This window comes from Lithobates pipiens, unplaced genomic scaffold, assembly GCF_037356315.1.
Source record: "Lithobates pipiens isolate NorthernLeopardFrog02 unplaced genomic scaffold, aLitPip1_a1.2 Scaffold_27, whole genome shotgun sequence".
Lineage (NCBI taxonomy): Eukaryota > Metazoa > Chordata > Amphibia > Anura > Ranidae > Lithobates > Lithobates pipiens.
In genome coordinates, this window is record NW_027507788.1 from 218,087,071 (window position 1) to 218,102,124 (window position 15,054).

General features: G+C 47.1%; 1 protein-coding gene across 1 annotated transcript in view; it reads left to right on the plus strand.

Annotated features, from left to right (window-relative positions):
• KLHL21 (kelch like family member 21) overlaps positions 1-15,054 on the plus strand; it is an 89,231-nt gene that overhangs the window by 34,175 nt on the left and 40,002 nt on the right. The window contains exon 2 of the mRNA XM_077458261.1: positions 11,005-12,077. Within this exon, the coding sequence (XP_077314387.1) occupies positions 11,042-12,077 (1,036 nt within the window). The 5' untranslated portion in view covers positions 11,005-11,041. The remainder of the gene's footprint in view (positions 1-11,004; positions 12,078-15,054) is intronic.

Consider the following 15,054-nt stretch of genomic DNA (forward strand, 5'->3'; position numbering starts at 1 on the left):
AACTGGCAGGTCAGTACGCTGTCTCCGGGCCCCGGGGGGGGGGAGGGGGCCCAAAATAGGCCACCATCTGTATTTGTAGAGTGCATGCTGTGGTTTTGAATGCAGAAATTAGTGCAATTGTTGGCTTTGAACGTAGTTGTGGCTTTGGACGCAGAGATCAGTGGCAGTTATGGGCTTTGAGCGTAGTTGTGGCTTTTGGACGCAGAGATCAGTGGCAGTTATTGGCTCTGAACGTAGTTGTGGCTTTGGACGGCAGAGATCAGTGGCAGTTATGGGCTTTGAGCGTAGTTGTGGCTTTGGACGCAGAGATCAGTGGCAGTTATTGGCTTTGAGCGTAGTTGTGGCTTTGGACGCAGAGATCAGTGGCAGTTATTGGCTTTGAGCGTAGTTGTGGCTTTGGACGCAGATCATTTCTGGGTCTTGTTTTTGCAGGGCCGTCTTTAATATTGATTGGACCCTGGGCAAAACTTTTCTTGGGGGGGGGGGGGGGCATGCAGTTTTGCTCTCCACCTGCTCGGAGACATACAATAAATAGCAGCTAGACTAAAAATCAGTTTACTTAATCAGATCAGGCAGTTATTGCGATTGGTTGCCAGAGGTTACAGTGTATCATTACCGCTCACTGACAGATTGCCAGAGGTTACAGTTTATCATTACCGCTCACTGACTGGTTGCCAGAGGTTACAGTGTATCATTATTGCTCACTGACTGGTTGCTAGAGGTTACAGCACACATTACAGCTCACTGATTAGTTACTAGAGGTTACAGTGTATCATTACCGCTCACTGACTGGTTGCTAGAGGTTACAGTGTATCATTAACCCTCACTGACTGGTTGCCAGAGGTTACAGTTTATCATTACCGCTCACTGACAGGTTGCCAGAGGTTACAGTGTATCATTACTGCTCACTGACTGGTTGCTAGAGGTTACAGCACACATTATGGCTCACTGATTAGTTACTAGAGGTTACAGTGTATCATTACCGCTCACTGACTGGTTGCTAGGGGTTACAGTGTATCATTACCGCTCACTGACTGGTTGCCAGAGGTTACAGTGTATCATTACCGCTCACTGACTGGTTGCTAGAGGTTACGGCACACATTACGGCTCACTGATTAGTTACTAGAGGTTAAAGCGCATGATTTCTGCTTGTTGATTGGTTGCTAGAGACTACTGTGGATATGACCTCAGATGGGCATGATATACATATCAATGCCGCCTGCCGCCCCTATTTACATATAAATGCCGGTAATGTACATATAAACACAGGGTCTGCAGGTGAGTCATCTGTGCACAACAATAGGGCAGAGCTGGGCAGCATTAGTAGCAGCACTTCACACTGAGATATCGGGACACACATTATTCAGACAGGAATGTGTCTTGAAACGAGGCTTGACAGGAGGGTGGGCACTATGTGCGCAGCATTACTATTTTCTTTGGAGCACCCAAAAGGTGTCCCAGGTCTGTTACAATCCTGTGGTGTATAATAAAAAAAATATATATATATATGCCTGCGTGCCACTAAAGTGTCCGGGTTTGGCTTGAAGAAAAGGTGGCAACCCTAAGCATGTCCCTGTAATGTCTAACAGTCTTCTGTTTCATTACATATACAGTATCTTTATATGTAGCTCTCTGGCAGTGTGTAGCCCCCCCATCAGCATCTGGGAGTGAGAGCGTTGACTAGTAAACAAGCTGTAATGGCAGAGATCTGTAACAGTCTCATGTTGCCAATCTCTGACTGTCTCTTATAGGACGCCGTCAGTCTCCAACCACACATGTAGCATGTCTCTGACCATGTAGCATGTCCCTGTAGTCTCTGACCATCTTCTGTGGCATTACATATATCTTATATGTAGCTTTGGCAGTGTGTAGCCCCCCCAAGTATTAGCAGCTGGGAGTGAGAGACAGTTGACTTGTGAACAAAGCTGTATTTAGACATGTGCAGAATGAAAAAAATTGCTTCGATTTGTTCTTCACATAAATTAGTTACATTAATTTTCGTAATTTGTTTCATTTATTCAAATTCCAATCGATTTGCATTCTCCGAAGTTGGTTGAATTGCGTTCAATTCGACCAAATTTTGAATATTCGAATCGATTCGAATTCCGGTGGAAATCTAATTTATTCTGTTCGAAATTCAAACTTTGGAAGATGGTTATATTCTTTTTATTCCATTCAGCATTTTTTTGTATTATATTCTTTTCTTTTCTATTCTATTCTTTTCTATTCTGTTCGGAATTCGAATTTCAGAAAATTGTTATATTGTTATATTCTTTTTATTCTATTGCTTTTCCATTTCATTCTATTCTTTCTATTCCCTATTCTATTATTCTATTTTCTATTCAAATTTCGGAAGATGGTTGTATTCTCTTTCTATTCTATTGAATTTATTCTATTTGAATTTTGAATTTCGAAAGAAAGTTATATTCTTTATATTTTATTCAATTTTTTTTCTATTCTATTCTTTTCTTTTTTTTTCTATTCTTCTTTTTATTCTTTTCGAATTTTAGAAGATGGTTGTATTCGTTTTATTTTATTCTTTTCTTTGTTTTTATTCTATTCATTTTATTTCTATCTTATATTCTATTCTTTTAATTTCTAGTCTATTCTATTCTTTTCCTTTATTGTTTATTCTATTTTATTCTCTTTGGAAATTCAAATTTAAACTAGATTCGCTAAAAAATTCTAATTTCATCTAAAATTTTGTTACGTTATTTCAAATTCGTCACTATTGTAATTTTGGAAATTCAGATACATCCGAATTTTCAGAATAATGAGAAAACTTTGTCTGAATTTTGGATCAGAACGAAACGAACCGCCCATGTCTAGCTGTAATATCAGGGATCTCTAGCAGTCTCGTGTATCGTAGTACCGGTCTCTTATAGCATGCCTTCAGTGTCCAGTCACACCTGTAGCTCATCTCTGACCATCTCTCCTATAATTAGGTCTAAAGTCTCGGACAGTCTCCTGTAGCATTACAAATGCTGGAAGCAGCGGCGGCACCATCCATTAGGGGGGGCCTGAGCTCCGCCCCCTCTATCCACGGCCACAACCCCCCATGCTCTATCCACGGCTGCTATTTTGACAGAACACCGCCACCCCCCCTATTCATGCGTCCGGCCCCTTTCAGGATGGCGGGCGCATGAATTTCTATGAGGGGGGTGTGTTTTTGAAGCACCTGATTAGAGCCAGAGGCTCTAATAGGCTTCAAAATAGGATGGGCTCGTGGCGCAGAGCATTGCGCCACAAGCCCATCCAGGTGTTTACAACAGCGAATGAATATTCGCTATGGAAACACTGATCCTCAATCCGGCCAATCAGAAGCAGGTCTGAGACCAATTTTCTGATTAGCCAAAAAGAGAAGGGTCAAAATTGGCCGCCGCGGGGGAGGGAGGAAACGGAAGATACTGGAGTGCAGAATAAGGTAAGTATTTCTCTTAATTGTAGCACTCCTTGATTGAACAAGCACTTTTGCAGTGGAGGGGGGTAGGTGGGCACCGCAGGGATATACAGTTGGGTCCATATATATGTGGGCACAGGCATACTTTTGGCTCTGTACGCCACCAGAATAAAATGAAACAATCCAAATGAATTTGAAGTTCAGACTTTCAGCTTTACTTCAAGGGGTTGAACATAAATATCAAGTACAAATTTTCGGAACTGCAGCCATTTTTATACACAGTCCCTCCCATTTTTAGGGGCTCAAATGCAATTGGACAAATGAATATAATGATAAATAAAATGTTTGTTTGTTAATATTTTGTTGAGGATCCTTTACTGGCAATGAGTGCCTGAAGTCTGGAACCCATGGACTTCACCAAAGACTGGCTTTCCTCCTTTCCGATGCTTCACCCGGCTCTAACTGCAGCTGTCTTCAGTTGTTCTTCGTTTTGTGGCTCTTTCTGCCTTTAGTTTTGTCTTCAGCAAGTGAAATGCTCAGTTGGGTTGAGATCAGGTGATTGACTCGGCCATTGCAGAATATTCCTCTTCTTTTCCTTTAAAAGCTCCTGGGTTGCTTTTGCAGTGTGTTTCGGATCATTGTCCATCAGTTCTGTGAAGCGCCGTCCAATCATTGGCTGAATCTGGGCTGACAGTATATCTCTAAACACTACAGAATTCATCCGGCTGCTTCTGTCTTCTGTCACATCATCAATAACCACCAATGACCCCATGCCACTGAAAGCCAGGCATGCCCATGCCATCACACACTGCAAGCTCCACCATGTGACTTTGGATCATGTTCCAAGCCTTCTCCACATTTTTTCTTCCTGTCATTCTGGTACAGATTAATCTTAGCTTCATCTGTCCAAAGAATGCTTCTCCAGAACGGCTCTGGCTTTTTTTAGATTTTTTTTTTGCAAAGTCTAATCTGTCTTTTCTATTCTTCGGGCTTATGAATGGTTTGCACCTTGTGGTGGACCCTCTGTATTTGCTCTTGTGAAGTCTTCTCTTGATTGTAGACTTTGACAATGATACACCCACCTACTAGAGAGTGTCCTTCACTTGTCTGGATGTTCTGAATGAGTTTTTCTTTACCATGGAGAAGATCCTGCGATCATCCACCACTGGTGTCCTCTGTGGACGTCCAGGCCTTTTTATGTTGCTGAGCTCACGAGTGCGTTCTTCTTTCCTCAGAATGTACCAAACAGTTGATTTGGCCACTCCTAATGTTGCTGCTATCTCCCCGGTAGATTTTTTTTAGTTTTTGAAGCCTCACAATGGCCTGTTTCACTTGCATGGACAGCTCCTTTTGAATACATGATGTAGGTTCACAGCAATAGATTCCAAATGCAAATGCCACACTTAGAATCACCTCCAGACGGTTTTACCTTTTTACCTGTTTAATCGATTAAGAAATAACAAAGGAGTAGCCCACACCTGGTCATGAACCAGCTTTTCATTCAATTATCCAATTACTTTTGATCCCTTAAAAAAGGGAGTGGCTATTAACCACTTTCAGACCGGACCAATTTGCTGGTCAAAGACCAGACCACTTTTTGCGATTCGGCACTGTGTCGATTTAACTGACAATTGCGCGGTCGTGCGACGTGGCTCCCAAACAAAATTGACGTCCTTTTTTTCCCACAAATAGAGCTTTCTTTTGGTGGTATTTGATCACCCCTGCGGTTTTTATTTTTTGCGCTATAAACAAAAATAGAGCGACAATTTTGAAAAAAACGCATTATTTTTTACTTTTTGTTATAATAAATATCCCCCAAAAATATATAAAAAAAAACAAACATTTTTTTCCCTCAGTTTAGGCCGATACGTATTCTTCTACATATTTTTGGTAAAACAAATCACAATAAGCGATTATTGATTGGTTTGCGCAAAAGTTATAGCGTTTACAAAATAGGGATAGTTTTATAGCATTTTTAATAATATTTTTTTATTTTTATTTTTTTACTAGTAATGGCGGCGATCAGCGATTTTTATTGTGACTGCGACATTGTGGGGGACCCATCGGACATTTTTGACACATTTTTGGGACCATTGTCATTTATGCAGCAATCAGTGCTATATAAATGCAGTGATTCCTGTGTAAATGACACTGGCAGTGAAGGGGTTAACCATAGAGTGGCAGTGTAGGGGTTAATTGTTCCTAGGGGTGTGTTACTAGCTGTGGGGGGGTTGGGCTTTCATTTAGTGAACACTGATCTCTGCTCCAATCACATAGAGCAGAGATCAGCGTCACTAGTTGCTAGGCAGAATGGAGAAATGCTGTTTACTCGGCATTTCCTCCATTCGGCCGCTCCGTGAGACGATCGCGGGGATGCCCGCGGCGATCGGGTCCCGCGACCGGACTCACAGGGGTCCCGACCAGCGCGGGAGCGCGCCACCAGCGGCGCGCTCCCGATGGCAGGGCGGCATTGAATATTGGACGTACCTGTACGCCAATATGCCTGCCCGTGCCATTCTGTCGACGTACATCGTCGTGCGCTGGTCGGGAAGTGGTTAAAGTAGGAGTAAACCTGCTGACTTTTTTTTTTTTTTTACACCTGTAAGGGAAAAGGCATAATGAGCTAGTATTCACTGCATACTAGCTCATTATGAAATGCTTACCTTAGAACGAGTCGCCGGCATCTCACTCGGTCCACGCCGAGGGAGCTGACATGTTCCCTCGGCGCGTCTTCTGGATATCGCGGCTCCAACTCTGTGAGTGGCCGGAGCCGCGATATCGGCATGCGCGGGAGTTTTCTTCCCTGCAGGGTCTGGTGTCTGCCGGACTTTCAGCCGAGAATCCCCGGTACGCATGCGTCGCTGAAGTCAGCGTCTTGTTGCGAGGAGAATATCTCCTAAACCGTACAGGTTTAGGAGATATTTTTTTTTACCTACAGGTAAGCCTCATTATAGGCCTTATTATAGGCTTACCTGTAGGTCAAAGTTAAAAATGTAACTATACAACCGATTTAATAGCTGTAATTCCTAAACCTTTTCTCCGATTTGGATGTACATACCCTCAAATTGAACCTGAGGGTTTGGTAAATACCTGAAAAAAACGAAAATTGTGCCTGTGTCCAAATATATATGGACCTAACCAGAGGCGGCTCTAGGTTTTGTGAGGCCTTAGGCTAAACATACACATGAGGCCCCAATCACACCCATAATGGGAAAAAAGGAGGCAGGTGCAGAGAGGTTGAGTGAGCAGCTGTGGTTCCCACATGCACATGCAGCCCGCATGCATTGGAGCTGGGTGCTGTCATCCAACCGCTGCCACCACCTAGAGCAGTGGTCATCAACCCTGTCCTCAGGGCCCACTAACAGACCAGGTTTGCAAGATAACTGAAATACATCACAGGTGATATCATTTGCTGCTAAATGATTGCAGTATTCTAGTCTGCATCTCCCCAAGGTAATACATAAGACCTGGCCTGTTAGTGGGCCCTGAGGACAGGGTTGATGACCACTGACCTAGAGGACTCTACTGTCCCACTCCCCGCACTTGACAGCATCAGTGATTGATCACAGGCAAATTAGGGGGCCACGAGGCCCCTGTGACTGGGGGGGCTTAGGCGATCGCCTAATTTGCCTAATTAGAGAGCCGCTTCTGGACCTAACTGTATTTGTATCTAATTAACAGACTTGGGTTTGAATGTTATGAGCAGGATGCCTTGGTGATGCCAAGGACCACAGTGGAGGCCCCCATATCTACCAAGTTGACCAGCACTGTCTAAATAAATAAATAAATAAGCCCAGAGCTGCTTTGCTGTTGGATTTGTGTTTTCAAGGTGATCTGGCACAATTTTTGTATTTATAGGGATGCTATGCTAGACTTCTACTGGTCATGTTAATCCATTGGACTTCAATGCCGTGCGTCATGTGACCCAAGATTAGGAGTGCTGACCTCGCTCTTACTTATCTGACTCATATGCTTGTTTCTGGTCGGTGACTCAAAAGACATTAACGTCAGAGACAGCTAAGAAGGTGGTCATAAATGTCATCCTCCGAATATTACGACAGGCTCCTTTTTTTAAGGGTCATCTACAGTTATACACCCAAAGTTGTGGCATGTTTAAAAAAAAGCAGAGCTTTGGTCTTTATACGTTTTGTCAATACGACCAGCTTTGAACAATGACTTTTGTCCATGGTTGTTAATGTTTTAAAACCTTGTTTCTATATGTAGCCTGTAAATGTACAGTTCATGCACATGGCTGCAGCCATCTTTTAAGGACGCCTCTGTCTTCAGGTTAGTGATACTGCACTTTCGGTGCACGCCTATGGGTCAGGTCTGACACAACCAAGCTCAGAAGGCTCTTTATAGAACTTACTGAGCTGAACAGTAGTGACTGAACTTCGTTTCCGGCTTGAGTTTGGTTTGAACCCAGAAGTTGGCTGTCATTGCTGGGCCAATGAGCTGCAGGCAGGGTATTCCCCCACCAAGCAGCTGATGTACACAGAGGGGTTGGGAATTCTTATGACATCATTGACCCAATTTGGCCAGAAGGTCCTTGTCCTAAAATGGCCACCCCTTTGTCTATATCAGCTGTGGGGTGGGAAATCCCCACAACAAGCCTACAGGTTAGATCTAACCAGGGCTTTTATTCTGTTGGAGAGCAGGGGAACGCAGTTCTGACACCTCCAGCAATGTATGTAATGGAAAGGAGTGCTGGCGTGTGCTGGAGGATCTATTGTTGCTAGTAGGGATATATTTTTGCATGGGGGTCTATTGTTGCTGGGTAGGTTTATGTTGATGGTGGTGGGTCAATTATTGTTGGGGGGATCTACTGTTGAGAGGGAGATCTATTGATGATGGCTGCTGGTACATCTGTTGTGTTGCTTGGGTGTTTTTTTGTTGCCTGTAGGGGCATTGTTGCTGGGGGGGGGGGGGGGGGGGAGAAAGTCTATTGTTGCATGGGAGATCTATTGTTGCTGAGGGAGGCCTATTGTTTTTGGGAGGTACACTGTTGCTGGGGTGGGGTCTATTGTCGCTCACAGCAGGGGATTTTACTGTCTATCTATCATTAACAAATTCTGTGCAAATCACTTAGTAGCACAAAAGGATACTTGGTTCTGTAATCTCTAAAAGGGCCGGTACTGGGAGGTAAGAGGTGGAACCAAGGGACATTGCTCAGAGGATGGTAGGGGGCAGAAACGAAGGCTGACTCAGAAGGCAGGAGTTCCTGCACTTTTTCTCTGAGGAAAAAAAGCCCTGGGTCTGACGCAACGAAGCCCTGGGTCTGACCCTACGCAGCCCTGGGTCTGACCCTACGCAGCCCTGGGTCTGACCCTACGAAGCCCTGGGTCTGACCCTACGCAGCCCTGGGTCTGACCCTACGCAGCCCTGGGTCTGACCCTACGCAGCCCTGGGTCTGACCCTACGCAGCCCTGGGTCTGACCCTACGCAGCCCTGGGTCTGACCCTACGCAGCCCTGGGTCTGACCCTACGAAGCCCTGGGTCTGACCCTACGAAGCCCTGGGTCTGACCCTACGAAGCCCTGGGTCTGACCCTACGAAGCCCTGGGTCTGACCCTACGAAGCCCTGGGTCTGACCCTACGAAGCCCTGGGTCTGACCCTTCGAAGCCCTGGGTCTGACCCTTCGAAGCCCTGGGTCTGACCCCACGAAGCCCTGGGTCTGACTCAACCTACTGAGCTGAACAATAATGCTGAGCTTGGGTTTGGGCTTGAGTTTCGTTCAAACCCAGAAATGAGCTGTTATTGGTAGGCCAATGAGCTGCTGGTGGGGGGATTTCCCACCCTGCAGCCAGTGTACATAAAGGGGTTGGGATTCTCATGACATCATTGACCTAATTTGCCAACATGGTCATATTCAAAACAATGTCCTTGTTTTAAAATGGTTTTGTGGTCAAATTAGGTCAACGATGTTATATGAATCCCCACCCCTTTGTGTATATCAGCTGTAGAGTGGAAAATCCCCCACCCACAGCTCACTGGCCGAGACATAGATGCTCACACCCACCTACACAGGTTGAACTAGATGGACTGGTGTCCTTCTTTAACTTAACCAACTATGAACTTCTGGGTTCAAATTAAACCCAAGCTCATCCCTACTCAAAGGAGTCGGGAAGGCCGGTCACTCTACCAGCTACACAAATTATGACTAGAGGGAACATTTTAAACATTTACATATAGAACAGCATGGTTTCATACAGGGAATAAACTCTGGGGTGGGTATTGAGGAGCGCCTAGTACAAAAGCTCATATAACTCAGAGGTCTTTTTTTTTTTTAAATGTTTATTGGTCAAAAAGAACATCAAATACAGCCAACACATTTCGGAGGGAAAGGCCTCCCCCCCCCTTCCTCGGGGCTTGAGCAGTGGATTTTATTTGACTCATGATGAGATGCAATAGAAGACTTATGTTAAGGCTTGATAAAGACTATCGATTTATAACGGCACTATGAACGGCTGGCTGAGTTTTTCTAAAGGGAATGTCTTTATACATCAACACGCATCCAAAAACACAGGGTTTATTCCTCTTTTTGGGATAGTGGAAAAATTCCTTTATGCTGCTGTGGCCAACTGTCCACCCAGAACCATTGATGTATAGAGCAGATGCAATCTGATTATGGAGTATTTAACTTTATGATGGAGAAACATGGAGATGCCCAGCCAACATAGCTATTCAGCCCATAGTAAGGTAGATAAAGAGGAGTTGCTCCACATCCTAGACACGTGTTCCGTACCCTGTCCTGAAAGAAAGTTTTCGTTGCCCCAAGCAGATAATGAGAATCTTCCTTGCTGCCTTAGAACACTGAAAGGTTGAATTTGGTTTTATTGGCAACTACAACGGTTCCTCCTTCAGATGTCTATGCCAAGATAGCTAATCAGCCCAGAGGAAGGTTGGCCAAGAGGAGTAGTTCCATATTCCATTCCTTGTCCTGAAGGAAAATTTGTGTTGCCTAAAGCAGATAATGAGAATCTTCCTTGCTGCCTTAAAAAGGTGAAAGACTTAATTTGGTGTTATGGTGCAACCACAACGGTTCCTCCTTGAGATGTCAATGCCGAGGTAGCCAGTCAGCCTATAGTTAGGTGAGACGAGAGGAATTGTTCCATATCCTAGACAGGAGGACATTCCTCGTCCTGAAGGAAAATTTTTGTTGTCCAAAGCATATAATGAAAATCTTTCTTGGTGCCTCAGGACATTGAAAGATTGAATATGGTTTTATGGGCAACCACAGTTCCTCCTTGAGATGTCAATGCCAAGATAGATAGTCAGCCAATAGTAAGGTGGGCCAAGAGGAGGATTTCCACATCCTAGACAGAGATTGTATACTTTGTCCTAATAGAATTGTTTTTGTTGCCCAACGCAGATAATGAGAATCTTCCTTGCTGCCATGGAACGTTGGTTCTTCTTGAAATGTCCATGCACAGAATCAGAAATCTGAACACCTCTCACATTTTCCACCTGTCCTTACGCTGATCTCGGGCTGTACTAAGGGCAACACAAATGGTTCTAATTTCAGATGCTTTGATAAATAAGAATATGCTCCTTTTTTCCAATGCCGCCTATGGTTAACTCCTTCTTTTTTTTGTCTTCCACAGATGATCCTCCGCTGACTCTTGCGTTTGGGTACTCATCATGGATCAGTCTCTCTCCATCTCCCCGCCTTCTCCTGACTCCTCTCTGCCCTTTTATGACTCCTCACATGCCCTCCACCTCCTGCGAGGTATCAATGAACTGAGGGCTGAGCACAAGTTCTTTGACATGACTGTAAGCGCTGGAGGGCAAGACTTCCCATGCCATCGTACTGTTTTGGCCGCCGCCAGCAACTACTTCCGTGCCATGTTTGCTGGGAGGCTGCGGGAGAGCCAGGCTGAACGGGTGGAGCTGCATCAGGTCACTGGGCCCATCTTGGGTCTGCTGGTGGATTTCTGCTACACTGGCCGGGTGACTGTCACTCAAGAGAATGTGGAGCCCCTCCTGCAGGCTGCGGACCTCTTCCAGTTTCCTTCAGTGAAGGAGGCCTGTTGTGCCTATCTTGAGCGTCAACTGGATGTCAGCAACTGTCTGGAGATTCAGGACTTCGCTGAGGCCTACGCCTGCCGGGGCCTGGCCGAGAGCACCAAGCGCTTCATCCTGGCCCACATGCCACAGCTGGCCCAGGCCCGGGAAGTGGAACGGTTGCCGTGGCAACGGATGCTGGAATATATCATGGATGACCGCCTGTGCGTGGACAAGGAGGAGACAGCTTATCAGATTATCCTTAGGTGGGTCAGGGCTGACCTCCCCCACCGCCAGCACCGCTGGCCTGAGCTTTTCCAGCACGTCCGCCTGCCCTTCATCCGCCGCTTCTACCTGCTGGCCCACGTGGAGAGTGACCCCCTGGTCTACTTCAGCCCCTCTTGCTTGAGGCTCATCGGGGAAGCCCGTGCCTTTCAGTCTTCAGAGTACGACCGCCATGACCTGCCCTGCGAGAGGATGAGGCCACGGCCGTCCACGGGACTGGCAGAAATATTGGTGATGGTCGGCGGCTGCGACCAGGACTGTGACGAGCTGGTGACGGTGGACTGTTATAACCCTCACACGGGGCAGTGGAGGTACCTGGCGGAGTTCCCAGATCACCTGGGAGGTGGTTACAGCATCGCAGCACTGGGGAATGACATCTATGTGACAGGTGAGCAGTGATCTCCTTTATTGGGCCAATTATTTCGGTCATAATAAAAGTTGTCTACATTTTATTTATTTTTTTTCATGATTTTGGTTGACCAGGGGAGAAGGTGTACGCAGTGCTTTGTTCAAGGGAAGCTGTGAGGGCAGACTGGGCTGTATGTTGGTTTGCGCATGCGTGTGTTTATGCAAGTACCAGTTTATACCCGCATCAGCCATTGATTTTCTGTGGGCAGCTGTATGCAACACCTGTAGCTCCCGAGGAATGAAATATGACTAAATGTTACATCTCTATGACTCCAGGTGGTCTTGTGCATGTAGCGCTACCTCCGTAGGGGCCCCCTGTGAGTTAAACAGGTTCTCTCTTTCCCAAGTCAGTGCAAGGAAGTGAGGCACATAGCAAACATTCCATACAGTCCCGCTCATTAAGCAGTCTATAGGTTGTCTTTTTCTTTAGATCTATTGCAGTAGAACCTGGGAGGGGATCTGGGGGTGATGCAGGATACTCCAAAACGAAACGCGTTGCTAGTGAAGGACATTTCTATTTTTAGTAGTAGCAATAATATTCACAGAGGTAGTAGCAGCAGAATAGACAGCCTATAGGTGCACAGCTGAGGACCATGCAGTAGTATGTAGAGCAAGTGATAGGAAGCTAAAAAAAAAGTGCAAGTTTCACAGCTGGGGACCATGAAAAGCCTCAGCACAAGCAAAGAAGCTCTTACAAAGCACACATTCCATAGGTGTAGCCCCAACAGCTTAGTCTAGCCCAGGAGTGCTCAGAGGGCAAGCGGCCCCCTGGAGCTCACAGTTCCATCCCCACTCAGGGGAAAAGAAGACCATCTCCTCCTGACTATTTAACAGGAACGTATCTACCATCTGGGCACGCCTCCCCAAGGATTGGCTAGACCAGCCTTTCTCAACTTTTTCAACACAGGACTCTTGAAATAACTTTTCAGTTTTAGGGAACCCCTGGCAACAATTATATATGTATATCTACAACTCATGATGCATTGCAGGTATGTCCTAAGTCCGGCCCGCGTTCTGGTTTAATGCAGCCCCACTGGTAATTTGGAGATATATATATCCAATCTTTTGTGGCCCCCAACAGATATATACCATATTTATCGTTCTGGCAGCCTCAGGGGGGGGCAGGGAGGGGGCGGGACGAATGCCGTCAGATTACATACAGGAGAATCTCCTGTTTACATGGCGGCCTCTGTAATAGGAAGTTCTGTCTCCTGGGCTGGTATTGGACAACTGTTCTGTCTATCATAGGAGGCGGGACTTTGTATTAAAGAGGCTGCCGAGTAAACAGGAGGTTCTCCTGTATGTAATCTGTTGGTGCTCATCCCACCCCCCTCCCTGTCCCCTCTGAGGCTTCAGGCATGGATCGGGCTGCATTCATGGCACTTGTGAGGCTGCATTCATGGCACTTGTGAGGCTGCATTCATGGCACTTGTGAGGCTGCATTCATGGCACTTGTGAGGCTGCATTCATGGCACTTGTGAGGCTGCCTTCATGTCAATGGTGGGGCTGCGTTCATGTCAATGGTGGGGCTGCGTTCATGTCAATGGTGGGGCTGCCTTCATGTCGGTGGTGGGGCTGCCTTCATGTCGGTGGTGGGGCTGCCTTCATGTCGGTGGTGAGGCTGCCTTCATGTCGGTGGTGGGGCTGCCTTCATGTCGGTGGTGGGGCTGCCTTTCATGTCGGTGGTGGGGCTGCCTTTCATGTCGGTGGTGGGGCTGCCTTTCATGTCGGTGGTGGGGCTGCCTTTCATGTCGGTGGTGGGGCTGCCTTTCATGTCGGTGGTGGGGCTGCCTTTCATGTCGGTGGTGGGGCTGCCTTTCATGTCGGTGGTGGGGCTGCCTTTCATGTCGGTGGTGGGGCTGCCTTTCATGTCGGTGGTGGGGCTGCCCTTCATGTCGGTGGTGGGGCTGCCTTCATGTCGGTGGTGAGGCTGCCTTCATGTCGGTGGTGAGGCTGCCTTCATGTCGGTGGTGGGGCTGCCCTTCATGTCGGTGGTGGGGCTGCCTTCATGTCGGTGGTGGGGCTGCCCTTCATGTCGGTGGTGGGGCTGCCCTTCATGTCGGTGGTGGGGCTGCCCTTCATGTCGGTGGTGGGGCTGCAGATGGGCACTGATTAGGTTGCATTGATGGTCACTGACCCTTATTTTGCTGCACAGTCTTTTATTTAAAATTTACGTGTTTTCTTTTTCCCTAAAACTTCCCTCTTAAACTGAAGGTGCATGTTATACGCCAATAAATACGGTAAATCCAAATAACATACCCAAGCTCATCCTAATGCCGCGTACACACGGGCGGACTGTATGGCCTACTTAGTCCGCCGAAACACATTTCAGCGGACAGTCCGCTCGTGTGTGGGCTTCAGCTGACTTTTTCAGCGTGCAGTCCGGCGTACTAAGTATTTCGGATTTTTCGAAAAATACTGTCCGTCGTACTCGCATTTCGGCGGACAATCCGCCCGTGTGTATGCCAGTCCACCGTACTTTTGAAATGAGCGGACTTTTCCCGCCCGGAGAAAAGTCCGCTCATTTCGAGCGGGTATCCAGGTAGGCGGGGCCCGCGAAGGAGACGTCGCTGGCCCCGCCGCCTGGTATGGACTTAAAGGGGAACCCCAACGCCGAAAAAAATCGGCGTGGGGGTCCCCCCCAAGTCCACAACAGACCCTTGTCCGAGCACGCTACCCGGCCGGCCAGGAAAGGGGGGCGAGCGAGCGCCCCCCCCTCCTAAACCGTACCAGGCCGCGTGCCCTCAAAATGGGGGGGTGCCTTGGGGAAGGGGGGGCCGTGCGGCCCCCCCACCCCAAAGCACCTTGTCCCCATGTTGATGAGGACAAGGGCCTCTTCCCGACAACCCTGGCCGTTGGTTGCCGGGGTCTGTGGGCGAGGGGTTTATCGGAATCCGGGAGCCCCCTTTAATAAGGGGGCCCCCGGATACCGGCCCCCCACCCTATGTAAATGAGTA